The sequence below is a fragment of the Leptodactylus fuscus genome, chromosome 6, assembly GCF_031893055.1.
Source record: "Leptodactylus fuscus isolate aLepFus1 chromosome 6, aLepFus1.hap2, whole genome shotgun sequence".
Taxonomy (NCBI): domain Eukaryota; kingdom Metazoa; phylum Chordata; class Amphibia; order Anura; family Leptodactylidae; genus Leptodactylus; species Leptodactylus fuscus.
This window is the reverse complement of record NC_134270.1, coordinates 132,451,650-132,479,206: the sequence shown is the minus strand read 5'-3', so window position 1 is coordinate 132,479,206 and position 27,557 is coordinate 132,451,650. Positions and strand designations below refer to the sequence as shown.

General features: G+C 44.3%; 1 protein-coding gene across 1 annotated transcript in view; it reads right to left on the bottom strand.

The window, feature by feature from the left end:
- CASKIN2 (CASK interacting protein 2) overlaps positions 1-26,694 on the bottom strand; it is a 34,203-nt gene extending 7,509 nt beyond the window's left edge. The window contains exons 1-17 of the mRNA XM_075277246.1: positions 26,574-26,694; positions 21,956-22,570; positions 11,881-11,932; positions 10,043-10,140; positions 9,814-9,959; positions 9,170-9,265; positions 7,774-7,904; positions 7,566-7,674; positions 7,374-7,482; positions 7,178-7,272; positions 6,456-6,573; positions 6,244-6,369; positions 6,031-6,149; positions 5,901-5,946; positions 5,327-5,400; positions 1,684-1,794; positions 1,488-1,589 (exon numbers count right to left, since the gene is read on the bottom strand). Coding sequence (XP_075133347.1) covers positions 1,488-1,589; positions 1,684-1,794; positions 5,327-5,400; positions 5,901-5,946; positions 6,031-6,149; positions 6,244-6,369; positions 6,456-6,573; positions 7,178-7,272; positions 7,374-7,482; positions 7,566-7,674; positions 7,774-7,904; positions 9,170-9,265; positions 9,814-9,959; positions 10,043-10,140; positions 11,881-11,932; positions 21,956-22,049 — 1,626 coding nt within the window. The 5' untranslated portion in view covers positions 22,050-22,570; positions 26,574-26,694. The remainder of the gene's footprint in view (positions 1-1,487; positions 1,590-1,683; positions 1,795-5,326; positions 5,401-5,900; positions 5,947-6,030; positions 6,150-6,243; positions 6,370-6,455; positions 6,574-7,177; positions 7,273-7,373; positions 7,483-7,565; positions 7,675-7,773; positions 7,905-9,169; positions 9,266-9,813; positions 9,960-10,042; positions 10,141-11,880; positions 11,933-21,955; positions 22,571-26,573) is intronic.
- Between the last annotated feature and the right edge of the window lie 863 nt (positions 26,695-27,557).

The window sequence follows — 27,557 nt, the reverse complement described above, 5'->3', positions numbered from 1 at the left end:
CATCCCCTCAGGCCTACACTGGCCATAAGACAGTAATGATTTGTCTATAACGCTGCTTAAAATAGAATGAAACAGTAATCCTTTATAGTTCCAGCCGCACAGCGTACCCGTATTACTGGTCTCTGCTCCTGCGGGACACTCTTCTTTCTGATGTGGAGGATGCACATGAGCAGCTAACAGGGGCGCTACATTCTCTGCGTCAAAAGGATGTGAATGTCTTCTGACAGATGGTTCCTTCTGAACTATCATCATGTCTATGTAGGTATGGTTGGGGGATGATGAGAACAGCATGCAGCACCATGGCCACAGATTGTGCACCCAAAATCTAAGGGTCCATTCACACGGAGGAAAATGGAGAGGAATTTGGTGTGGAATTTCAGCACTGAAAAAAAAGACTCCCATTGACTTCAATGGGTTCCTTTTTCTGCTAGCAGAAAAGTCAATGGGAGGCCTTTTTTTCACAAATTCCACACCAAATTCCTCACCATTTTCCTCCGTGTGAATGGACCCAAAATTTATTCTTTCAGGATTAGATTCTTAAGGCTGAGTTCAGACAGGGTTTTTTGGTCTGGAATTTGACGCGGAGGCTGCCTCAGATTCCGGACCAAAAAACGGTAGCCACGACTGGATACCGATGCAGTCACAGCACTCGGCTCCAGATGAGGCTCAAATGAATGGGTCTAGTCGGGAGGGAGTGTTTTCCGGCGGACGTCTGCGGCTGAATCCGCCTGAAGAAAGGGAATGTTGACCGGCACCCATTGATTTCAATGGAAGACTTTTTTTTTGGTCAGGATTAGTATGCATGCTGGGAGTTGTAGTTTTGCAACAGCTGGAGAGCCGTACGTTCCCTACCCCTGCTCTAAACACTCTGCAGAGACATAGGGGGATTTACTAAGCAAAATTTGCCAGAATTATGGCTTATTTTGTGCAAAAAAAAAAAAAATGTCATACTTTCTTTGTGCTGCATTTATTGTGTTTTTTAGACATGTTTTACACCTTGTTGACCAGAGGATGTGGCTTCAAATGCACCCTTGTGCACCAAAATTGTGCTTAAATGTTGAAAGAGGTCACCCAAGAGGTGGTGTAAAGTTAGACAAAAGTGCCATTGTGCATCTGTGGACTGCTTGTTCTAACGCTTGGCCATACACATCACACCTTTGCTTGCCAAAACAAAGTTGTACTAAGTGTGCAAGTAGGGCTTGGTCACATGACCAGGAGTCAATGCATCAAATCAAGAGGCAAGATCATGACATTGCTCTGAGAATGTAATTTTTGCAAAGCAATGTTGCCCTCACCCTCTTGGTTACCATATTATAGTACCATGGATGGTACCTCTAAGCCTCTTCATGTGACATAACCACAAATATACACTACACCATCTGTCAAAATGATCTGGGACTATAAAAAGCCCCAAAACTTTTGAAATAAAAGATAGTGAGAGTTATTTTGCTTGCACTGAATCATGGAAAACTAAATACAATTCTCACTGGTGTTTTTTGAGGAAGTCCATCTGCAACACTCAGCCTGCCGATCTCAGTGGAAATTTTCTTTCTGTGCCCAGGTTTTGTTACACCAATTGCTGTGAGATCCTACAGAAGGAAGAGATACAATGGAGAAGTTAGAAAAGGATGGAAGAAATTCGACAGAGTTGTGTTGAACCTGCTATTGTTGGATAGGCCTCACCTCTGGGGTCATTCGGCTGATTGTACAAAGGTCATAGCCTGCGGACAGAAAGTTCCCAACATACATGTCCAGCTGGAAACTACGTAGCCAGCAATAGATAAGCTCTGCGTCCTACAGATAAAGCAGATACAATGTGTATAGTTTACTGAAGTGGCAAAATGCAAAACATAAATCTGTATCACCAGTCACATTCAACGTTCCCTCGTCTATAAAGTCTAGTGAGTGGGACAGTTTGAGGCGTAGGGCAACAAAATGGTTAATGTCACTATCCCTTGGTGACCTAGGGCAGCAAAGAAGTTAAAAGGGTTGTCCATGATTTTTTTTTTTTTTATGGCTATAAATATCTGATTGGTGGGGGGAGGAGGGGGGTGTCGACAGCATGTCTCCGCAAGGATCGGCTGCCATGGGGTGTGTGTCCATTGCTATACAGAGCACAAAGCTGGAAGCTGATCACTCCATGCCCTGTATAGTGGCTGGGCGCCATTACTATAGCTCAACTCCTATTGTAGTCAATGGAAGACTAGCTGCAGTAACACCGCCTGGCCACTATATAGGGCATGGAGCTATCTGCTTCTGGCTCAGCGCACTGTATAGTTCAGGGACTGGATACAACCCTAAACTGAACCATACAGGTGCCGGCTGTCATCCCCCCACTAATTAGATATTTTTGCCTTAGGCTAGGTTCACATCCGCACCTGGTCTCTGTTCTGTTGAAAAAAAGCCCTTTTGGGGCAGAAACTGGGCTGAAACTTATGGGGTCCATGGGATTCCGAAGGTAACCCCTTTTTTAAGCAGATTAGGTTTCATGGGGGGGGGGGGGGAGTTTAAAATATTTTAGTACAAGAGAGTGGAAGGGTAAATGCTATATATCCGGAGTTCGATGACTATTGATCTTCCGAAGCTCCCTCACTGTCACCTACCATTTCCTCCCGACACTATTATAGAGATGGGTGCGGGGAAGGAATAGAGGACACAGAGCATCTGTAAATGTTCAGCTGCACAGTTCTCTCTATGAGTAATTCAAGAGAAGTCTGTCTGACCAATAAGGGGGTTTACCTATTGATGACCTGTCTTTAGGATATCAATGTGTGATCAGTGGGATTGCAATGCCGGGGACCCCCACAGATAAGCTGGTTGAACAGATAGTAGCATTTGGATGAGTGCTGCAGTCTACAGATTGAATACCAAGCACAGTGCCATACACATTGTAAGGGCTGGGCTTGTTATTGTAGGTCAGCCCTGTTCACCTAAACAGGACTGAGCTACTGCTGCATCATGCTTGTGAATGCCGCAGCCTTTTTAAACAGCTGATCGGTGCGGGTCCTGCATGTTGTACCTTCACTGATCACATATTGATGACCCATATTAAGAATCCTGGAAAACTCCTTTAGGCTAAGGCCCCACATAGTAGGCTGCAGCGATTTGTCTGCAAAGTGGATGGAATTCTGTCTAATCCCATCCACTCATAAAAAAAATTCAGCACCAGAAATGTTGTGATTTCGAAAACCATTGCGGTTTTAAAAGTCGCAGCATGTCCGTTATACCTACTGAGACGCTGGTGTTTTCTGTATAGGTATAATAGGGGCAGAAAGTCTCTGCGGACTTTATGTAAAAAAGATGCGGAAAAAAATGTGACGCGTTTCTGCTGCGGTCTTTTCCACCGCGATTCATTCCATGGGGCCTTAATAGTAAAGCTCAAGAAATAGAAAAGAGCAGAAGAGTAGCTCCACTGTCAATATGACATTTCCCAGAACCTATTACGCTGTTTTATGATTCTGTTACTTTACATCTAGATATAATCTACATAAATTTAGTGTAACTTGGTAAATACACGGAATTGCTTATCTTTACTAACCCTGAGTGACAGCCTGTATAGCCCAGAGCTGCATTCTCAGATTTTTGGCCGCTGTTGGAATGAGAGAACGCCACGCCAGTCATGTAAGTAAAGCAGCTCGGAGAAGCTATTTATTGCACTGGATTCTGGGAGAGTTGGATTTTTTACATAACACTGTATGTTTGGAAGACTCGACTTCCCTAGCTGCAAGCCATCAGAACAAGCTTTGTACAGCCATGAGCAAGCAGAGAATGTTAGGAGGTTTTACCATTAAAGGGATGCAGCTGTGAATGAGGCCAGGTCATAATACAAGCTGGAACTCGGCGTGAGTGCAAATAAGTAAAGGGGTTATCCCAGGATTACAACTTAATACCTATCCATTGGAGAGTTGCTGACTGGGGTCCGACTGCGGAGACCCCAACCAATTATTAAAATGACTGAATGTTAAGGCAGTGAGCATGCTGGACTGCCACCACATTCAACCAGGGGACACAGGACTCACCCATGCCTAGGTAATAAAGCTGCCATCTTGGCAAAAACTCCTTTAGTGTAAGTTCAAACGGGGTTCCGGTCCAAAATACAGGTAGCTACGACTGGATGCCAGTGCACTCTGCTCCGGATTAGGCGCAAATGATTGGGCCTAGTCGGGAGGAAGTGTCTTCAGGCGGATATGGCGAGGCAAATCCACCTGATAGAATGAGCAGCTCGCTTCTTTTTCCGGGAGCCGGAACAAAAGGCTCCCAGAAAAAAAGCACTGACTGGCTCCCATTGATTTCAATGTGAGCCGTCTTTTAGGTCAAGATTTTGAGGCCTCAAAATCCTGACCAAACAACTCCGTGTGAACTTAACCTTAGGCTAGGGACACACTTGGTGAATTTACAGTTACCCTTTGCAAAATTGCTCCAAAATCGTCAGTGACTAACCCACTGAAAACCACAGTAGAAGTTCACTTGGACAAAATTTTGAGCTGATTTCGAGGTGCATACTGTCTCAAAATTCAGCTTGGAATTTGCCTCACATTGAAGATGGTGACCGTTGCAGGATCCGTTGCATGAGGCTCAGTATGATTTTTCCCCATTGTGTCTGGGGGTACTCAGCGAGCAAACCTGCTGCAGAGTTTCAGCTTTCCAGCATAGGATTCACAGGGCTGGAATTTGGAGAGGAATCTGAGACGGGAGACTGCCCCAAATTCCTCTTCACTTTCTACTATATGAACGTGTAGTGGACGAGATTTAACCACCATCCACACACTGCAAATAAATCCTGTGTTGGGCTGCAGGTTTTACATGTTCGGCAACTGTGCAATGCAAAGACTGAAAGTGGGACTATTTCTTATTCAGCCATTTTTTCGTGTAGCTTTAGCCTAAAGCTAATCTGTATCAAGTCAACTCTCCTTTTTTTCCACTTTCACTCAGACTCAGTAGCTCCATAAAATGGGTCAGGGGTCAGAAGAACACTCTTTCTGCAGATAAATCTGAGACATAACGGAATACGAAGCTCACAGACAATAAGGTGAGATCCCTAGATTGGGGGTTATAACCAGATTCTACCATAACACAGACATTTATAGCATGTCCTGTCAATATACCACAAATGTCTAAGATGGGAGTAACCCCTTTAACGAAAGTAAAATACACTAAATAACAATATGAGCGTCGTCCTATGTGGGTGAATGTACAGTAGCTTTATTTGCAGTGAGTGCCAAGATCACATTTCAATTCACAATTCTTTTTCCTCGGCAATAGAAATACATTGTACATAGTAATATAAGTAGTTGTTCTAATGTCATATTCTTATGGAACTACATACCTTTCCTTGCATATATGATCCTGGGTCTTTCTCCACCACTTGAACCGGGTGCACCACGTGACTGGGAGCAGTGCCTGAAAAATCAGAGTCCCATTTATTAAAATATTATAATATCAAGGCCATGATACACAAATAAAATACTAACAAATATAATGACAATATTATTGGGGCCCCATCAGCATTTTTATACTGATAACCTATCCATAATATAGGCCATTAGTATCTGATCTGTGGGTGTCCAACACCTAGACCCTGCACGGATCAGCTGTTTTGGCTTCCTCCAGTCGTCAGAGACTACTACTATGGATGGAGCCAGAAGTAGCTCTGCTCCTATTCAAGTAAAAGGCACAAAGCTACAGTAACCAGGTACTGCTGTTCTAGACTGGACAGCTGGTTGGTATAGGGTCCAGGTGACAGACCCCCCACAGATCAGACACTGACAGCTTAACCTGTGGATAGGTAATCTGTATATAAAAAACACTATTGGGGTTCAGAAAACCCCTTTAATCATTAGAAGAGGAATAATGATGTATAATAATTATATACAAGCACAAACAGGTAGGATAAGGCTCACCGACTGATATTCTGTTATGGTGGTCTTCAAAGCCATGATGTAGGTTCTAAAAGAAGACAACCAAAGTGTCCAATAAGACTGAGGCATGTAATAACATAGAAAGTAATAAAGAAATGTTCACAAAAGCTACCTGAGCATTCTCTATGAGCAGAGTGGAGCTTAGGCCGCTGCTTTCACTACTCTGGCCACTTCCAGCACTGCGTACACTGCCCAGGCTGCCCTCACTGCCCACACTGTGACGGTCACCGGCTAGAATTGCACATGGAAAGAAAATGATCAATAGCATTACATATGCAGAAAGAATACAAGAACATACCCAAACTCTGAACACTCACTGACTTACCACCAATGTATTCAGAGGTGATACCGATGCTGGTGACAGTGCTGTACTGGTTGGGCTGATGTAGCAGAGGTTTTGCCAGCCGCTGCTGAGATGTTATTGTAGTGTTACGAGAAAGCGTGGAGCCCACTGAAGAAAGAATAGATACTTAGAAATCCGGGAAGAAAGTCTTATACCTTCTATAGATTTCTGTGATATTTTAGTCAAATTCTTACCAAGCCTTTTACTGATGACCTCTACAATTGCTGGAGGGAAGAATCCCACTCTGTCAGTTCCTTTCTGTGCATCGTGAATGTGACCTTTCCATCGGCCATCTTGATGTTGCTCTAATACCTGGAGTCAAAAAAACATCATTACGAAAAATATAATTCTTTTTTTTAGGAACAAATCAGAATGGGTTAAGAAAAAAAAAAAAAAAAGGCAACATTCACCAATTCTCTTCCCTTCTTGTTCCGACATTACCCGGGTCCCATTATTCTCGACACCCTGAGCACAGCGGAAATACTGCTCAGCCAATCAGTGGCTGAGGTAAATCCTGATTGTGGCCACTGATTGGCTGAAAGGTCATTTCCTGTGTGTCCTAGAGGTAGAGACCAGCAGGGGACCAGGCCTGCCTTGGAATGATATGTAGTGGATTTTCTCCAGTGACAAAAATCCCATCAAATTGTGCAGTTTTAGATGTGGACTTTGTAGCATAATTGCTGTAGGTTTGCTTCAGATTTCATCCTATGCAATGCAACGTCTCTAAATCACAGTGAAAACCCACAACATGCTGCAAATTTATGTACAGATTCAGCCGTGTGTGGAAGACATTTATGAAAACCTCAGCCATTTTTTTTCTATTGTAAGTGCTGCAGATCCTCTAGATGCAATTCTGCTACGTATACATCCTGCGTAGACATACTCTTAAACATAAGCCATACAAGTTACTACTTACCGTTATGAGGTCTCCTGCCCTGATATTCAGAGCAGTTGGATCATGAGCATTCCAGAAATCCTTCAAGGCCCGAACTTTAAGTATCCCGGATGCCTCTGCAATGGAGAATGTGCATTGTTTTATGACATAACTACATATCTAAAAGATTCCACTAGTGTAATGTGACCAAGCCACGTGCCATCAATGTGCACATTACCTCTGAGAAGCTGTTTGATGTCTGTACTCCCATGGGTGGTAGTGAACTGGTTTACTATATCCAGGGCAGTCTGGTTGTATGTGTTGCGGATATTCACATCTATGCCATTCTATAAGAAAGTAGATTTGGCTTATTTATTACTAATACATCAACCTGGCATACAGTACTTGTTAATATATTCTTTTATCCTACCTCTATTAGCAGCTTCACAACTTCTGTCTTTCCGCATAGTGATGCCTCATGCAAAGCAGTGCCCATCTTAGTCACCTTGTTGATCTCAATGCCGGATTTAAGGAGCAGTCTGAAAGCAAGTGGTCACTAAACACCAGCGCCAACAAGCAATACAGATCACAAGATCATTTAGTGCCTACCATGGTAACTACTACACTATTCCACCCACCTGATGACCTCTCGATGGCCATTTTTTGCTGCCAAGTGCAGAGGCGTAGTAAAATTAGGGTCTGTGGGATCTTTGGATATGCCTTCCAATAGAGAGACACATAGATGGCTATTCAGAAGCAGCTGCACCACCTAAGGAGTCAAAGGGGATCATACAATGACTAGAACAGAAAGCAAGATTAGTACTGAAGGTATATAAGAAACTGTAACTATCTACATTCTGTATACAAGGCTACCAATACCCATGCCGGTGAATTGTGCAGTCCCAATCCCATACTTGGTGCTTAAAGAGGAACTTTTATCAGATTGGGCACAGGCAGTTCTATTTACTGCTGGAAAGCCGACTTCGGCTTTCCCGATCTGTGCCCCGGGTAAAGCGCTATGGGTCCCAGTACCGTAGCGCTTTACAGTCAGAAGGGCGTTCCTGACAGTCAGTCAGGAATGTCTTTCTCCACAGCAGCGCCTGTCGCGCTGTACAGTGTGAGCGGGGAGGAACGCCCCCTCCCTCTGCTCACAGTGCTCGTCCATAGACGAGTATTATCAGGAGGGGAGGGGGCGTTCCTCCCCGCTCACACTGTACAGCGCAATAGGCGCTGCTGTGGAGAAGGACGTTCTTGACAGACTATCAGGAACCCCCTTCTGACTGTAAAGAACTACGGTACCGGGACCGATAGCGCTTTACCCGGGGCACAGATCGGGAAAGTCAACAGTGCGCTGAATTCAGCGCACTGTCGGCTTTACAGCAGTATATAGAACTGCCTGTGCATAAACCCATGAAAAGTCCTCTTTAAAATAACCTAGTGTACAGGCTAAACAGTATTATTTGTGCACTGTCTATTTGTATTATTTTGGTAATATACTGTTTGCTAGCCTACAGGAAGGTGACAGGTCAATAGAAGGTTTTGCACATTGATTTCAATGGGAGCCGGGATCGTATACGTGGAGCTATTTTGTGGCCGTGATTTTGCGGCCATCACGCGGCACTTTACTCCATGTGAACTCACCCTAAAGGGGTTGGCCAAATATTGAAGCTTCTAATTTATTCACAGGATAGGCAATAACTTTGGTTCCATAGAGAATCACAAGAATGGGGGTCTTCAAGTCCACCGTGTGATTGAAGCGGTGGTCATTCATGCATGCTACTGATCCATTCAACTCTACTGGACAGTCGAAGAGAAGCTGAATACAGAATTCCGCTATTCTGAGCAATCCCATAGAACACTGCTCTGTTCTCACAGGGAACTTTGAGACCCCTGTTTTTTATTATTAGTCAACCTGTTAAGGTCTTAAAGCTAGACTTTTTACAGTTCCAGGCTTAAAGTATATGAAAACCACATGGATGGATAGATGGATAGATGGATAGATGGATAGATGGATAGATACACACAATGTCTTACCTTTACTCTTCCAAATTCACAAGCCAGATCTAAAGGTGTTTTCTTGGATTTGTTGACATAGCATGGATTGGACTGGTGCTGCAGAAGGGTCTCAGACTGGTGGTAGAGAAGGTGGAAAACACAACGACAAAATAAAACACAACTATACTGAAAATTCAAGCATGGTTTCATTTAACTCTCCATAGTCACCCTCATTGTCACACTTCCAGGTGTCCTGAACCTGAGATAATAATAGCTGTTAGCAATGTCTGTGTTATAGCGCGCTGCCATAGGAACTTATATAAATTATCTTACACTAACAAACTAGTTACTTTGTACCTGCATCATCACGTCAAAAAAAGCTACAACCACAACCTGTCGTCACCATATTTCCAGATATCTTCTCTCCACTCTCCTTCTGTATGCTTTTCACATTGTTATCACCATAATATCTCCCATGTGCTCCCCATGCTCTGTATCTCATTACCCAAACTAATAGATCCTCCTCCATCTTCAAAATCAAACCGCAAAATCAAAATCTTAACCGCAAACCATGCCAACAATAACCTACATGAGCAGCTTTTTACATCTCCTAGTTTCCATAGCAGAAGAGGCAAACAGAAATATCCAGAACGGTGGACACGTATAGTATATGTGCCACTTACCACCTCATAGTGCCCATACTGTGCAGCTAAGTGCAAAGGAATCTGTCCATCATTGGAAGCAGCATTGACGCTGGCAGCTGCTCGGAGAAGGAGTCGCACTGGCTCTGGCTGGCCCTGCCATGCAGCGTAGTGTAGGGGGCGCATTCCTACGTGGAGGGAGAAGAATGTCTTTCTTAGAAGAGCCGTCAGCTTTAAGACATTCTAGAAGACACAATTTGTTCTCACTCACCATTGCCATCCTTGATATCCACAGCTGCCTGTGTTTCTAGAAGTAGCAGCAATAGTTCAGAGTTGCCACTAAGAGCAGCATGGTGTAAAGCGGAAAACCTGCCGAGACAACAGAGTACTGCAGTTAGTTAGAAGTGAAGACTTACAGATCAGCAGAATGTCAGACGTCGCTGGCAACTCCTTGACTGTGAAAAGGACAGAAACACTCACTATGTAAAATATAAATAACAATTTAGGTTATGGCCAAGTTTAGTGCTTGGTAAGCAGTGAAGAAGCTGCAGCGTCTTCAAACAGGTCACTGGCAGGGGACCTGGTTGTCAGACCCCGGCCAATCTTTAACTGATGACCTACTTATCCTATAGATAAGTTATCAGTTACTGAAAAACACCCTTTGAGTTGAGACCCTTAGACTGGTCTTACACGACCGTAATGATTCTACGGTCCGCATGTTGCTGATCAGCAACATAGATTCCGCAGATGTCCGTGTCCTGCTGCACTCGCCCATAGAGTTCTATGGGCGACTCCGTGAAGTGCAGCAATTCACAGGCATTACCGACATGCTCTATAAATTGCGGACCACTGTTGCGGCCTGGCCACACCACGGATAAAATATCCGGTGGTGTAAGAGGCCGCATTGAATATAATGTGTCCGCAAATGGTCCGCAATTGAAAACCCTCAATTGCGGACCATTTGTGGACTTACATTACGGTCGTGTAAGACCAGCCTTAAGCTGCCCACTGTTGGAACAATGTTAATGTGTCTCACAGTCATTTTTTCCAACACCTCTATACACATGCACACTTGGCTCGGATGAGCCTGCAATTGCTTTTAATCGGGAGAGTGGAGTAAGCCTCTACCACACATTTCTGGAGATGACTTGTTACCCATGAGAGCAATATTGAAACCCAACTAATACTGCATGTTTTGATAAATGTGAATTGGTACAGCAAGGGCAACCCATGACATAATGGGGATTTATCACGCCAATTATAGTGTTCTTGTGAATACATTAGAAAATACGGTGTAGACCTGACCCCAGACCAGTAAGAAAAAAATTAGAATGTTAAGTCTAACGTGTTCTTCTGGTTGAATGTTTCACATGCTTCACTTATTCCCCATTATTTCTATATATTTAGGGTTACACAAATCAAAAGCTACCAAAAAGTATTCAACGTTTAGTTTAAAATATTGTTAAAAGTGAACGGTCATTGCATAAATCTAATACAACACAATAAAATGCCAGAGGTTTGGATCAAATGAGCAATGGGTGTTTGTATGCCGAGATCCCCACCATCTTGAAAAAGAAGACGCAGAAGAGCGCCCCTTTGACTGAGAGCACCTCTATGAGTCTATATACAGCTAACCCTGTCTTGAAGGAGAGCTAAGTAGAGAAGGGGCAGAGTGCACAGCTGGGAGGGTCTCAGCACCAAGACCACCAACAACCAAAACTTAAGGTTTTTTTTTGGGACTTACATATTGATGGCTTATACTTTAATAGGTCATCAATATGTGATGAGTGAGGGTCTGATTCCTGTGAGCACTGCAGCTTCCTTACATCACTTACATTGGTCACATGGTGCAGCAGCACAGTCCCAATGAATGGGGCTGAGCTGCAATACCAAGCACGAACCCCATACATTGCATGGCGTTGTGCTTGGTATTCAGTGAAGAGACTGCAACGCTCACCCAAATCCTGCTGCCACTTCAAGGAACTGATCTTTGAGAGGCAGGGGGTCTTGAATCTCCACTGATTAAATATTGATGGCCTATCCAAGTGTGGGATCATTGCAGGTCCAGGTACATTGACATGGAGGAAGCAAACAGTAGAGTGGACTTACCCATCACTGTCCTGATAATTGATATTTAACCTCTTGGTTGATCCCAGAAGTTCTGCAAGAGAAGGACAACGGGTTATTATCCATTGCTGAATGAGACTACATCATATATAATTTAGGCTGGAAGACACTGACGGTTGGAGGATGAGACCTTGGCCAGAAGGCAATTCCTAAAATCTCCTAATAGTATAACTTACTAGGTCGGGACACAGTGGTACAGAACAGGACTTGTCCCATGTGGCTTCTCCTTAGATGACGGCTCCTCTATAATGTCAATGTCTCTGCTCTATTTTAGATTTAGGCTGCGTCGTCTTCCAGCCTAACGTCTTCAGTTCTCTCTTTTTCTGCCTCGGTTTTGAGAGAGAAGGATTTTTGTTCTTGCTCACAACCCACAGAAATGGTTGACATTTTGCATACACAGACTGAATTGTATCTGCTGTTTGCAGACAAGAATGAAGGTCTATTGCCATGCTCTGCATGCTTGTGGTCGATCGCACAAACACTGCGGCCATGCATAGCTATGTCCTGCAGGGACTCACTAGAAAAGTGGGGTCTGTTCTGACAAAAAAAACGGGGGGATCGCTGCCTCGGCTGTGGATTATTCGTACAGTAAGAGGGTGTCACACAGCTATTAAATAGCGACTCCAGGGCTGGGACAGGAAAGAGTTCATAGAAGTACGCTCTGCAGGAATTGTGGTCACACCAAGAGTTTTCCATCTCTACAGCAGGATATGAGCTAAACGCTGCTGCGAAGACAATTGAGAGCTGAGGTGTCTCACTTCCACAAGTCACACCAAAGTCAGCAAGCAGGGACATTTTTGGAGGGCAGCGCTACCCTACACTTTTAATCCCGTGCTTCATAATTGTATAACATTACAGCCGGAAGCAGCTCAGCCCCTGGCCAAGTAATAGGCGCAGAGCTGCAGAACTCCAGCAACACTGCTATTACCTGAATAGGAGCGGCGCTACCTCCAGCCCTGTCCACAGGTGTATGCCGCACCGATGACCGCTGTGGAGGCCCTCCACCAAGCAGATGCTGATGGTCCGTTCTCTGGACATGTCATCAATATAGAAAATGTGATGGCAATCGGCGCCCCACACAGGTCTGCCAACTACACTTGTAAAGTTGTAATGTTTTGTAAGGCCTCGTTCACATCTGCGTTAGTAATCCATTCAGGAGAGTTTGCACGGGTACTCTCCTGAACGGACTACTGAACACATTTGCATGTGGTGTGCAGTGAAAGCATACGGACCCCATAGACTATAATGGGGTCCGTGTGCTTGCTGCGAGATTTCTGCAGGGAACATGTGGACAGGAAAGTATTTACCAATCTACTTTCCGCTGCGCATGATTTGTGCGGGCAGCGTGCAGCAAGCACACGGACCCCATTATAGTCTATGGGGTCCGTTTGCATTCGGTAGTCCGTTTGGGGGGTCCCCATGCAGACACCCCCAAACAGATTCCCGACACAGATGTGAACGAGGCCTAAGGGTATCAGAATTCCTAGAGGAGCATACACCTGCAAAGGCACACGGAGGCATAGTACCCCACCTGACCCATATCAATGTCCTCTCACCTAGCCACCCAGTACCCCAATAACCCTCCTTTGCACACATGATGTGTATGGGGCCCTTTTACTTTTCTGGAAAACAGTTTTTGGTTTGGGTAATGTTACAAGTGATAAGGGTAAATTCATACAGAACTTTTTGCAGGAGGATTTTAAGGCGAAATCCACCTCAATGGGAGTCAGTAGCACATTTTTTTCTTGTATTTTTTCAGCTAGAGGAAAAAGGGAACATCATGGCCTGTCTTCAGGCAGATTCTTATTACGGTGGCAGTCCTTGCCATGCATGACCACTGAGGCCAATTAGTGGCCTAAGGAAAGGAACAGGGACAACACTCTGTCACCTATGACAGCCCACGTCCTATCCTTAGGCTGTCGTTTGGCCTCAGTAGTCATGTGCAGTAGGGACTTCCGCCAAAACAAGACCTGAAGCAGCAGGAACAGACCGTGGTGGAAGACCCTGAAGCAGCAGCTCCGAACCGTTGCTATAAAACAATAAATGGGTTTTTCAGGACAACCCTTTTAAGGCTAAGACCCCACGTTGCAGATTTTTCTGCAGTTTTTTTGAGCCGCACCTAAGAATGGCTACACAAGGAATGGAGAATATATAGGAAGTTCTTATACTTCTACGTTTTGCTCAATCCAGTCCTGGATTTGGCTCAAAAAACCACAGCAAAATCGGCAACAAACAAAGCTGCGTTTCCGCAACATGAGGCCTCAGCCTCACTTAAAGGAAGCCACCTTACAATCGGAAAATCTATTTGCATATTCTTCCCCAGAATTCCTATTACAGCACACATGATCTTTAAGCCTATGTACACCTGCATAAGTGGCCTGTAAAGGCAGTCTCCATAAGGACACACAGTACCTCTCCTGACCTCTGTAATACATGGTGTCCCATACTGAGATAGGTATCAAAGAGTTTTCTATATCAAATTCCATCCACCATGCTGGTGGTAACAACCACTACACAATGCTCCCCGGGGACGATCTCACTATCCAGGCTAAAACAGCAGGAGATTCCTCTCTATGACATCTGTATTCCCCTAATAGGGCACATGAACAGGGGTGTCTTCATAAACTTACCATCCTATAATGACCCAATATCATGAGTAGTATGGAGCAACAATATGGTAATGTGCATAAGCCTGTATAATATCAGATACTATAGAGCTGAGCTAGGTTGCCATGTTGCTCTGAAACTCTTTCAATAATGTAAGCAGTGCTGTACGTTTTTGCGACTAGGGGTCACATTCCCAGCACCCTCAGGGGCACAATCCAACTCCACACCCTTACATTAGTGAAGTAGTCAAAGGATGACATATCAATCTTATATTGATAAGATTGACTGGCAGCCACAGTCGCTGTGTAGACCTAGCATTACCATGGCCTGTGGCTAGAAACCGGGCATCAATCAGGTTTTTGCGCAAAAATTGCATCTTTTTATGTTCTGCATCCTACACAACACTTTCAGTCAAATTTATCATCATTTATGTGTAAATGACGTGAGAAATCTATGCCAGAAAGGGCTGGTGTAGATTTCTGTTTAAGTGCAAGGACTCCGGAGGATGTGCCTATGTTATGGCGAGGCATGCAACTCATCATTAACTACATGCAAACTATGGAGAAAATCAAGAACGGCATCAAGAATGCCAGACTTGATAAATGAACCCCTATGAATTCACTAACAATACTACCCCCCTATCCATAGGATCATGAGAACTTCTGACTTCAATGAGCATGCGAGGCCATCGCTGCATTCATTTCTAGTCCAACTACTCCAAAGAAAATGAATGTATAACTTATGTATTAATGTATACGTTATATTTATATCTGCGCTGTCCTATCCATTCTTCTGATCCGTCACAGGACCAGAAGAATGGAAATACAGAAAACAACAGATTCCGGAAATGATGGGCACATCACAGGGATCCCATATAATGGGGTCCATCGGGTGTCCATTTACTGAAGTTGCAGGACAAACAAGTCGTCCAGCATAGAGTATCATGTCCATGTCTCAAGGCTATAGCTCAGGACGCCTGGCCCATGACATAAATCAGATTAAGATATATTTAATGGTTTGCATCACTTTGTTGGTAATATATTACAGGACTTTCTATAAGAGAAGGCTCGTACTCAGTATAATGCTAGTATAAAAGGCGGCAGATCCTGCTCAGACACGCAACGTATTGGAACCAGTTCTTGTGCATTCCTCTACAAGCAGCATCCTGCATCAAGAGGACCAGAGGAGGGGAATAGGAGCTGGATTATAAATCAGGACCCTGAGGGGGCAGATTATAGAAAAACATGGAAGACGAGGGGGGTTCAATCCTATTTTACAAGCAGTTACAACTACCAGTTTAGAACATGTCCATCATCTTCACAATGCAATGTACGTGGCTAATAATATACCACATCTACTGTACTGTTTAGAGGCTTAATGTGAGCCTGTCACGTTGAATGGTCTCTGATTTATGAGCGGCCTGTTATAGTGCAGGAGGAGCTGAGCAGATGGATATATAGGTTTATGGTAAAAATTTCAGTATAACTTGTTTTTTATCCATTTATATGCCATCTCTTTCTAGGCTTGAGAGTCCAGTGGGCGGGCCCTCTTAGTGATTGACATGTGTATACACATAGCTGTCAATCACATACAGGACCGCCCACTGGACTACTAAGCACAGGAAGGAGGGAAATAACTAGATAAATGACAGGTAATACTGAATTGTTTTCCATGCTCTATAACATATTGCAGATCAGAGAGCGTGTTTAATGTGACAGGTTCCCTTTAAAGTGGTTTATTGATGACCTACCCTTAAAGGGGTTTTCTGGAATAATAATATAGATGACCTATCCTAAAGAGAGATCACTCTTCAAATGGCTGAGTTGTGGGGTGTCAGACTCTTAGAATAGATCATCAGCTATCAAGTCTGGAAACCCCCTTTAATACCCTCAGACCGGTTTAAGTAAAATGGAATTTTTAACTTTAAGTGCAAATTCTCCTTGACAGGGAAATTCTTTGCACAAACCTAAGGCACCCGCTGACCTAGATCTGTGGTCAGAGGCTTTGGTTAGAGTTTCGAGCATATTTGCCAACAATCCTAAATTTGCCATGACTGTCCTTTTTGGTAACAATCCTGGAAAATTCATGAATGTTCTGGCCTGAAAAGGGATGGGGTTTACTGAAACACTGCCCAAAAGGGGTATTGTCCAAAACAGAGGCTTCAGTCTAGCTCAGTATGGGGCCGCTTTGGGTACTGGACTTAAATCCCTATTACTTGGAGTTGTTAAGTGTTGCAATTTTAGAATTTTCCTAAGGCCTGGTTCATATGTGTATTCGGTAATCCATTCGGGGAGTACATGTGGGGACCCCCTGAACGGACTACCAAACGTATTGAGCTTATGAAAGCACACAGACCCCATAGACTATACTAGGGTCCATGTGCTTTTCTCACGGTGTCCGCACAAAACATGTGGACAAAAAAGTACTTCAGGATCTACTTTCCGGACTCTTGCGGAGACCGCGCGGAAAACACATGGACTTTATCTATGGGGCCTCAATATAATAATTACACTACCTCCAAACCAGAGGACTACTTTAAGGCTAAGTACCTACAGCATATGGCCGTCACCTGACAGCAGTTTCTTCTGTCATCACTACGGGATATTCTGCTGCTGTCAACTTTTGGATGGCAATGGCTGAAAGCCACATTGTTATCCCACAGCCCAAACTGGCATGAGAACCCGCCGAGCAGGTCACTTTGTACTAGGACTGTGCATCACGTGGATGAGTTTAGTATTTGTTTGTATACATTGTTTCAAAGGGTTTTTCTGATAAATAAATATTAATGACCTGAGCTTAGAATAGTTTAGAGGGGGTCCGACACCCAGGACCCAAATTGATCAGCTAGCTTAAGAGGTTGCAGTGTTTAAGCGAATGCTGCGGCCTCTTCACTGAATATCAAGCACAGTACCGTATATAGTGCAGGGGCTGAGCCTAGTACAACAGCTCAGCCCCATTCACCTGTCTGGTTACTGGTGAATGTGACATCACTAGCACTAGGTAAAATCCGTGGCACTCGCAAACAGATCAAAAGAGGTCACGGGTGCCAGACCTCCTACTATTCACATATTGATGACCTATACTACAAATCATCAATATGTGAATATCGCAAAATACAGTCCTATGAAAAAGTTTGGGCACCCCTATTAATCTTAATCATTTTTAGTTCTAAATATTTTGGTATTTGCAACAGCCATTTCAGTTTGATATATCTAATAACTGATGGACACAGTAATATTTCAGGATTGAAATGAGGTTTATTGTACTAACAGAAAATGTGCAATATGCATTAAACCAAAATTTGACCGGTGCAAAAGTATGGGCACCTCAACAGAAAAGTGACATTAATATTTAGTAGATCCTTCTTTTGCAAAGATAACAGCCTCTAGTCGCTTCCTGTAGCTTTTAATCAGTTCCTGGATCCTGGATAAAGGTATTTTGGACAAACAATTCAAGTTCAGTTAAGTTAGATGGTCGCCGAGCATGGACAGCCCGCTTCAAATCATCCCACAGATGTTCAATGATATTCAGGTCTGGGGACTGGGATGGCCATTCCAGAACATTGTAATTGTTCCTCTGCATGAATGCCTGAGGATTTGGAGCGGTGTTTTGGATCATTGTCTTGCTGAAATATCCATCCCCGGCGTAACTTCAACTTCGTCACTGATTCTTGAACATTATTCTCAAGAATCTGCTGATACTGAGTGGAATCCATGCGACCCTCAACTTTAACAAGATTCCCGATGTCGGCATTGGCCACACAGCCCCAAAGCATGATGGAACCTCCACCAAATTTTACAGTGGGTAGCAAGTGTTTTTCTTGGAATGCTGTTTCTTTTTGGACGCCATGCATAACGCCTTTTTTTTTATAACCAAACAACTCAATTTTTGTTTCCAAAATGAAGTTGGCTTCTCCAAATGTGCTTTTGCATACCTCAGGCAACTCTATTTGTGGCGTACGTGCAGAAACGGCTTCTTTCTCATCACTCTCCCATACAGCTTCTATTTGTGCAAAGTGCGCTGTATAGTTGACCGATGCACAGTGACACCATCTGCAGCAAGATGATGCTGCAGCTCTTTGGAGGTGGTCTGTGGATTGTCCTTGACTCTTCTCACCATTCTTCTTCTCTGCCTTTCTGATATTTTTCTTGGCCTGCCACTTCTGGGCTTAACAAGAACTGTCCCTGTGGTCTTCCATTTCCTTACTATGTTCCTCACAGTGGAAACTGACAGGTTAAATCTCTGAGACAACGTTTTGTATCCTTCCCCTGAACAACTATGTTGAACAATCTTTGTTTTCAGATCATTTGAGAGCGGGCTGTCCATGTTCGGCGACCATCAAACTTAACTGAACTTGAATTGTTTGTCCAAAATACCTTTATCCAGGATCCAGGAACTGATTAAAAGCTACAGGAAGTGACTAGAGGCTGTTATCTTTGCAAAAGGAGGATGTACTAAATATTAATGTCACTTTTCTGTTGAGGTGCCCATATTTTTGCACCGGTCAAATTTTGGTTTAATGCATATTGCGCATTTTCTGTTAGTACAATAAACCTCATTTCAATCCTGAAATATTACTGTGTCCATCAGTTATTAGATATATCAAACTGAAATGGCTGTTGCAAACACCAAAATATTTAGAACTAAAAATGATTAAGATTAATAGGGGTGCCCAAACTTTTTCATAGGACTGTATGTGTTCACGCGACATATTGATGCAGATATTGGGTTGTTTTCTGCAATGAAATATGTATAAAAATAACACCCATACAGCAGTGATATCTTTTGCAATGGGAAACTGCATTGTGCAAATAAGGTTTTAAAAGCCATATAAAAGCCCCATGTTTACTGCAGCAAATACACGACGGCCGGGTATAAACACCCCTTACATGATAACATACTATTATATGATATTACACACTGGTAGACGGGTGGCTTGGCCTAATGGCACGGAGTACAGTACACTCCACCGACCCCGTCTACCTCACCACCTCTGCTGAACCTGTCTATTACTATACAATACAGACCACACAATCTACATAATGGAGGAGAAGATATAAAGGAGGCATTGGAGCAGAGAATAGCACAGAATAGGTGACTCAGACGTGCGCTTGTTCCTCTTTGGATTCAGTTCATGTCACGCACCTTCAAGTAAATGTTTAACTCGCTGTGATGTGAGCGGAGAGGTCATGGTGTGACACCAGGGCGACACCGTGTACGTGTCTGACACTGCGAGCATTGCCGCTCTGTGTATAAAAGTCATTGGCATCAGTGCGTCTTTACACGCAGCCCCCTCATCTATCAATGTCACCCAGAATTGCTTGTCGCACACCAGAGACACAATGCAGACGGCCTAGTTCAGTGTCTCAGTACAATGCCATGCTCGTGACCACTTCATGTGTACAAGCCTCTATTCAACATCATACACTGTGACCATGGAAAATGCACCATTGCCCAAGATACACCAAACTAATAGGACCAGGATGAATGTCTATTTCAGGCGTGCTTTGTTGCCGGGGTAAATAATGCCTTTAAAAACTGGGCATTTACTTACCCCATACATAAAAAGATGATTTGTATGTTGTTTTGAAGCTTCAAACACATTCTGATATATTTAAAAGGGTTTTCCATGTTTACAGATATTGATAACCAACCACTAGGTTAGGTCACCAATAACAGATTGTCACGAGTCCAATATCTAGCACCGTCACTGATCAGCTGCTAGCACAGAAACTAAAACAGAGAACTGAGCCAAAACCAAGGGGTTTTTCCAAGTGTTAACTATTGATGAGCTATCAGAGGGGGTCCAACACCCAGGACCCTCAAAGATCAGATGTTTGAAAAGATGATGCAGTACTAGGGTGAGCACTGCCGACTCTTCGCTGAATACTCAACATACATTCACTGTCGCCTTACAATCCAAGGATAACATCTGCAAGGAGTTTGTATGTTCTCCCCGTGTTTGTGTGGGTTTCCTCTGGGTTCTCCAAATTTTACTCCAAAGACATACTGGAATGTAGAATTAGGAATGTTGATTGTGAGCCCTATGTGTGACAGGGACAGCTGATCAGCAGGGGTCCCTAGGACGGTCAATACTATCTATAGTTCAGAAAACCCACTTTAAGAATATAGAGGTGCCAAATCAACTCATATCTCTAGGGTACGTGCAAATATATCTATTTTTTTTAACAGAAATGTATGAATATGGCGCAGAGTGCAAAGTAGACCAAGTTTAAAATGGTGTAAACTTAGTTGAAGCTTCAACTGAGGAAGAATTTTGACGTTCAGGTAACAGAGACAGCTCAGTGAGACAGATTCTTTGGATTTTTTTTGTTGCAATGGAGACAGATTTTGTTTTTGACACATCGGAAAAATGAGCAGAATTTTGGTGCATGGGAAAGTGAGCCAGAATTTTGGTGCCTGGGAAAGTGAGCCAGAATTTTGGTGCATGGGAAAGTGAGCCAGAATTTTGGTGCATGGGAAAGTGAGCCAGAATTTTGGTGCATGGGAAAGTGAGCCAGAATTTTGGTGCATGGGAAAGTGAGCCAGAATGTAGGTGCATGGGAAAGTGAGCCAGAATGTAGGTGCATGGGAAAGTGAGCTAGAATTTTTGGTGCTTGAGAACGTGAGCCAGAATTTTGGTGCATGGGAAAGTGAGCCAGAATTTTGGTGCATGGGAAAGTGAGCCAGAATTTTTGGTGCATGAGAAAGTGAGCCAGAATTTTGGTGCATGGAAAAGTGAGCCAGAATTTTGGTGCATGCAAAATGAGCCAGAATTTTGGTGAATGCAAAATGAGCCAGAATTTTGGTGCATGCAAAATGAGACAGAATTTTGGTGCATGCAAAATGAGACAGAATTTTGGTGCATGCAAAATGAGACAGAAATTTGGCATGTTGAAAAGCAAGACAAATTTATGAAGGTCCGTACGACAGATTTATAAATATGTCTAACACTAAAAACAGATGCAAAGCGACAGGATTAATAAATGTGCCCCAGTGTCTTGTGATTATTCCCTCCCCTTTTGACATACCACACCCCTTTTCCAGAAGCCTTGCCCCTTGTCAGATGAGGTGAAAAAAAACTTCAAGGGCGAAGGCACACATATTAAAAAACCTTACAAAAACATTGTAGAAAAAAAGGTAGCAAAAACTTTAGTGTTTTCACTGCTCTTCCTCTATAAAACAGCCTAAAACAATGACATGTTTTGCACAGCACGCAGCCCCTTTAATTTTTCAATTTAGAATTTGGGGAAGTGTGGAAGGGGAGGCAAAGTGCATGAGCCTTAACGGCGATGGGGACCAATATGAACGATGACAAGCTCTGTACAGCGCTGCGGATTATGTTAGCGCTATATAAATAAATACTGCTCTGTATTAGTTATGTACGATCTCCTGCAAAACACCATGGTGTACAGCAGACTCCACTTCCACAAAGCAAGAGAAAACTTACTGTTTTTTGACGTGCGAACTTTAGCCACCAGCTTCTGTACAGTGCCAACATCTCCGCTCTTCACAGCCTGGATCAGTTCATTCTCCCGACCCATCGCCAGACAAGCTATAAAGTCATCTCCTCAGTCTGCCCATATATTTACAAAAATCCCCAAAGTATTGTCCTCATCCACACACGTGACCTCCACAGAGTCCTACAAGCAGTTTTATGTATAGTCAATGTGACCTTATAAAGTAAATAGTAACCTCGGGGGAAATGTCTGGGTTTCCAGAGCTGAATTCCCCCTTTTGATCTGCGGTCACTTGGACACGTCCCATATCACAAACAGACAAGAGGAAACGCTAGCTTCAGTGCCACGTCCGTGAGCTATGGCAGTCTGCAACGTTACGGGGCACTCCATCAGATGGACTTTACAACTTGGAAGTAACAAATCCTTCTTGTTATAGTGCCCAAGGTTTCTCACTGCTGGTACGTTAAGTTCTTTGATCCCTCCGGAGCTGCACTGCTCGCTTCAGTGTACTTTCTCTTTACGTAAATATGCCAGGTGTACGTAGTATGTTCATTGTACTCCAGAGAAAAAGCCGCTCATTTCTCCTCGGGCGCTGGATGATGTCACTGTATAGAAAAAAAAGCAAATATTTGCGTTACTGTTTTAGACGTACACCTAGTAACCCCTTTAAGAAACACGCATAGGCCTGCTCTTTTCCTTCTGTGCTTGTGAAGTGTGGAGGTGTGCTCTGTATCAACCCGTCATGTATGCCAAACGTGTTTACCGTCAGTAGAAGAGCCCGCCCAGCATTACATAGTAGGAAAGCCTTGTACTATGCCTACGTAAGTAATAATACTGCAATACAATACGCAAATACACAACCTATTGACCGCTGCCTGACATTAGGCACGCACACCTGTTGATAGGAAAGGGTTAAGTTAACCCTTAGAAGCCTTTTCTTCCTGTTCTACTTCCAGGCAGCTGGATCCCATTCATAAACCCGGAGACAGGAAGCTGTGGGACCCCCTCCGTGCCCACGCACACCTTCCTCCCACCCCGCTGACTGCAAGTCAATGTAAGGAAGCTGCAGCCCAACTTCTTGAGACCCACCTTACATGCAGCAACGGTCCTAAAATACTCAGGGCTGCACCCATCCCATTCTACCAAGCCACGGCATGAAAGCTGATCTTGCCCCCCTCTTTCTTTTGTCAGAGACACTGCAAATCTGCTTATGATTCAGCACCATGCCTCGCGTGCCCTGTGCTGGGCAGGGACAAAGTTACATCAGACGAGACATGTAAATGTACCGGCAATAAATAATATGGGGGGGGGGGGATATGAGGCAGACGGCAACGGCTGGGCTTACAGCTGCAGAGTTTGGCCTCAGTCAGACCCTTGCCCGGATAATTCATAATGTCAACTGGACATTTACAGGATCTTTTCCCACCCTAGAAGAACAAAATCCTGGACTGTAATTTTACAGACATAGCAGAAAGGAAAGTCAAACCACAGAGAAAAGGAAAATTTTAGTCTGAGGGGCCTTAGGCCAAATTCAGTCAGTTTTAATATGGCCGACTTTTCATGTCCTTCTGCAGCACCCAGAAATACCCTGCACCCCACTCCTCAAATCAAGAGTTCTCTTTATTCCGGTCAATAGTTCTAGGGTTAGCTAAGAGAAAGTTCACACACTGAAGATTTAGCACAGATTTTGGAATGTCTATGACACTGAGATCTGCACCAAATCTGATGGCAAACTCCATCCCATACAAGTGGACGAGGTCGTTGCAACCCCATTTACGAGAATTGATAACATGCTAGTTACTTCATATAGAGCTGGCAGATTATCCAAAACCGTGAGCAACACCGAGATGTTCTCTAGCGCACTGAAAGTCGCAGCATGTATTTTTATGCAAGGTGTGGATGGGGCTCACATTACAGTGACTGTAAAACATTGGTTTTTTTTTCCATGGTTTACACCACATGGGGCCCCGGTCTTAGGGTAAGTTCACATAGGGATTTTTGGATCGGAACCTGAGATGGAGGCGAATCGTAAGGCGGAGGCGAATTGCGGGGCGAAACGACCTGAAGAATGAGCAACTCACTTCTTTTTCTGGGAGCCGTCTTTTTGGTCAGGATTTTGAAGTGGATACGGCCTCAAAATCCTGACCAAAAAACTCAGTGTGAACTCAGCCTTACGTAGTTTTTGGTCAGGGTTTTGAGGCCGTAATCATCTGAAAACCCTGCTCAAAAGATGGTTCTTCCGTTTCTTCCGGCTCCCAGATAAAAGAAGCGACATGTTCATTCTTCAGGCTGAGTCTCCTCGCGATTCGGCCTGAAGACACTCCCTCCTCCGGACTAGGCTCATTCATTGGGCCTAATCTGGAGCAGAGCGCGCAGCTGGATGCCGATGCAGTGCACCAGCTTTCAGTTGCGGCGACCCGGCTTTTGGTTCGGAACCTGAGGCGGCCTCCGGCTTTTGGTTCGGAACCTGAGGCGGCCTCCGCCTCAGGTTCCGTTCCGAAAAGCTCCATGTGAACTTACCCTTAAAGGGTTTTTCTGGGAGTTGTTAATTGAGGATCTACCCACAGGATAGGGCAATTAAAGATTGGCAGGGGTTCGACACCCTGTGAAATGGAAGCAGCCCTGGGAAAACGCCACTAACACTTCAACCAGCTAACCCACGGTGGTCCCAGGTTTCGGACCCTCATTGACCCCATTCTAGGAATATGTAATCAATTTAAATGTCCTGTAAAACCCCTTTAAGGATTGTGCCCCATATTGCGTAAACGCATCTTTTTTTGTTGCAGATTTAGTTTTTTTGGTGCATCTCAGGAGGACTGCGCACCTTTCTGCTGTTATTTAGGCCAGTTTTCAGGTGTAAATAATGTCCTATTTGCTAGTCTGTGAGTGTCCATCTCTGTCTGCTTTTCAGAAAAGTGACAAAGGTGAAGAAAATGGAAGATAAAGTATATCTTTATTGCGAATATGGGGGACACATACCTCTTAGTTTATCACATCTGCCAGGAGCCTTCCTGCCACACAAGATAAACTGACTGACATTATGTGGTGTGAATGAAGGCTTAGGAAGTCAGGCCATATTGTGCACTTACACAGATTATCAGAGCAATCGCTTATTTTCACTCAAAGTGCAGAGGAAATTGCAAAGTGTAAACGCACCTTTAGTAGTAGAGGGAAAAGCAAACATAACCATAAGAGCTGCAAGCTACAATGCTTTAAAAGGAAGGAGGAGGGGTGCGGAGAGGGCACAAAGCAAAACAAACATTCCTAAAAGAACAAGGGCCATTAACTATTCCTCTGCCAGCAAAAAAGAGAAAAAAAAAAATAATCATTCATGTTGCAGAATAAAAAGAAAAACTCAACAGAAAAATGTCTGGGAAAAAAAATAATAATTGAATGCTGCTTTTTGCATTGGAAAAAAAAAAAAAAAAGGCGCCTTATTTTGCGGTCAAAGTTGGCTTAGTAGAAAAGAAAAGTATAAGGTCCCCTCCAAACCACCCCCCATCCCAAAAGCCAGCGCTCTGGGACATCACGTTGAATGGGCCTGCGGACTCTGGAGCTGAATTAGTCATGGAATCCGCGGTAAGATTATTTATCCAGAGTTCTGCTCTGATCTCTGCCTGCCAGATTCCGCCATGTGCAGGCGCCTTGGTATCTCCTTTATATTTCCCTTTCTTTTTGAAGCCAGTTAGGTGAAATACACACATTTTAACATATACAAAATGAGCAGCCAATTACCACACTGGAAATTGCACTAATTTAAAGTAAAACATATATGGTTTGCCGCATGACTCAACATTAGCCTGGGTCTACAAGGCCACCTTGGTCCTGACACCTTGCCCTGGTCCCTGACACCTTGCCCTGGTCCCTGACACCTTGCCCTGGTCCCTGACACCTTGCCCTGGTCCTGACACCTTGTCCTGGTCCCTGACACCTTGCCCTGGTCCCTGACACCTTGCCCTGGTCCTGACACCTTGCATCTTATCTAATGAAAATAAATGCGGTCATCTTGCAACTCACAAACTGCCAAACCTGCAACGCCATGCTCGCAAAAACCTGATTGATTTTTTGAGACCGTTGGGTCCCTGTCATGGCAATTTGTGACTTTAGATTAGATACAGGCAGGCAACAGTGAGATTTTTGACAGTGCCATTGCTATATTGTGGGAGTCTACCAGAAGGACCCTCCAAACGACATGAATAATATCTTTTACAACCGTAGCTTTCACTTTCTCAATGTATGCTGAAAGTTCAAAGCACTCTGACAGATTGCTATGGGTTACATCTGCACTCTTGGTCTGCACTATTCTTAATAGAACTGATATGGCCGGGTACTATGGGTTACAGAAGCCCCCTTGTTCTGCACTATTCTTAGAAGAACTGACTGATTGCTATGGGTTATATGATGAGACTATGCACACACCTACATAGTACAGAGGGGCGGCCGATCTCCTCACAATGGGGCAGTGCCTACCAGAGCCAGTTCTGCACACACAGCGCCCCCTTCTTCTCCCCCTCCTCCTCTGCCAGGTCGCTTTCATGTCCCCCACATAAAATACAAACTTGAGAGGAGAACCTGGGGCAGGTCGGAGCGGGCGCGCACATAACTCACCCGCAGGAAGGAGGTGACCCGGGAGTCCCCGCACCAATCCCGCAGACGACTTTGTGTGAAGTTTTTTTCGGAGTCGGGCAGCCAGCTCTCCTCAATCCCAGCAGGAAATCCCTCCCTTTCCTTGTGCTGCTCGGCTGCCTTCCTCCTGTCCCTGCTCCTCCCTCGTGATCCTCATGAAGAGGAGGTCTGAGGTCTGTGCTGGCTCCCCTCCAGCCTTGTGGAGGAAGAGCAGGGGCTGCCCGGCACATGAGGTGAGGGAGCCTCTGCCATGATGGGGGCTACCCTCCCGGGCCTCTATGGACAAGGCTGGTGTTCTGTGTAACTAGATTAGGGCAGTGGTCCCCAACCTGTAATGTCCCCAACCTGTAACCCTCCAGCTGAAGGAACACTAAATGCCCTGATAGCCAGGTGTTGCAAGACAACAATTCCCAACATGTCCTGACAGCCAGCGGTTACAACACTACAACCCTGTACCGGGTGTCCATTCAAGCATAGATGCATCAGGGATTGCCAGACAGAAAAGGGCGGCAAGTTTGTCTGATGATTTCAGTTAAAAAAAAAAAAGGCACCTGACGGACCCCGGTATTGTCAACCATTTCCAGAATCCAGTCTACCATTCTTCTGGTTCTCCATTGGACAATGCCCCTTTTGGCCGACCCAATTGCACAGAATCCCTTTGTACCTCCCTATAATATAAAGCCCCTTTAGTGGCCCTTGGCCCCACACTATATGATGTAGCCCTCACACAGTATAACATCCCCTCTATAATGCCCCCTTCTTGTGCCCACATCAGACAGGGTGAATGGTGAAGCAGGCAGCGGACAGCTGGAACTGCAACTAGAGAAGACGCAGATGTAGTGGCACCCAAAATCCTGAACTCCAGCATGCACTGCACAGACAGCTGTTACAATACTACAACTCTCAGCCACTTGTATGAATATTACGACTCTCAGCCACTTGTATGAATACTACAGCTCTCAGCAT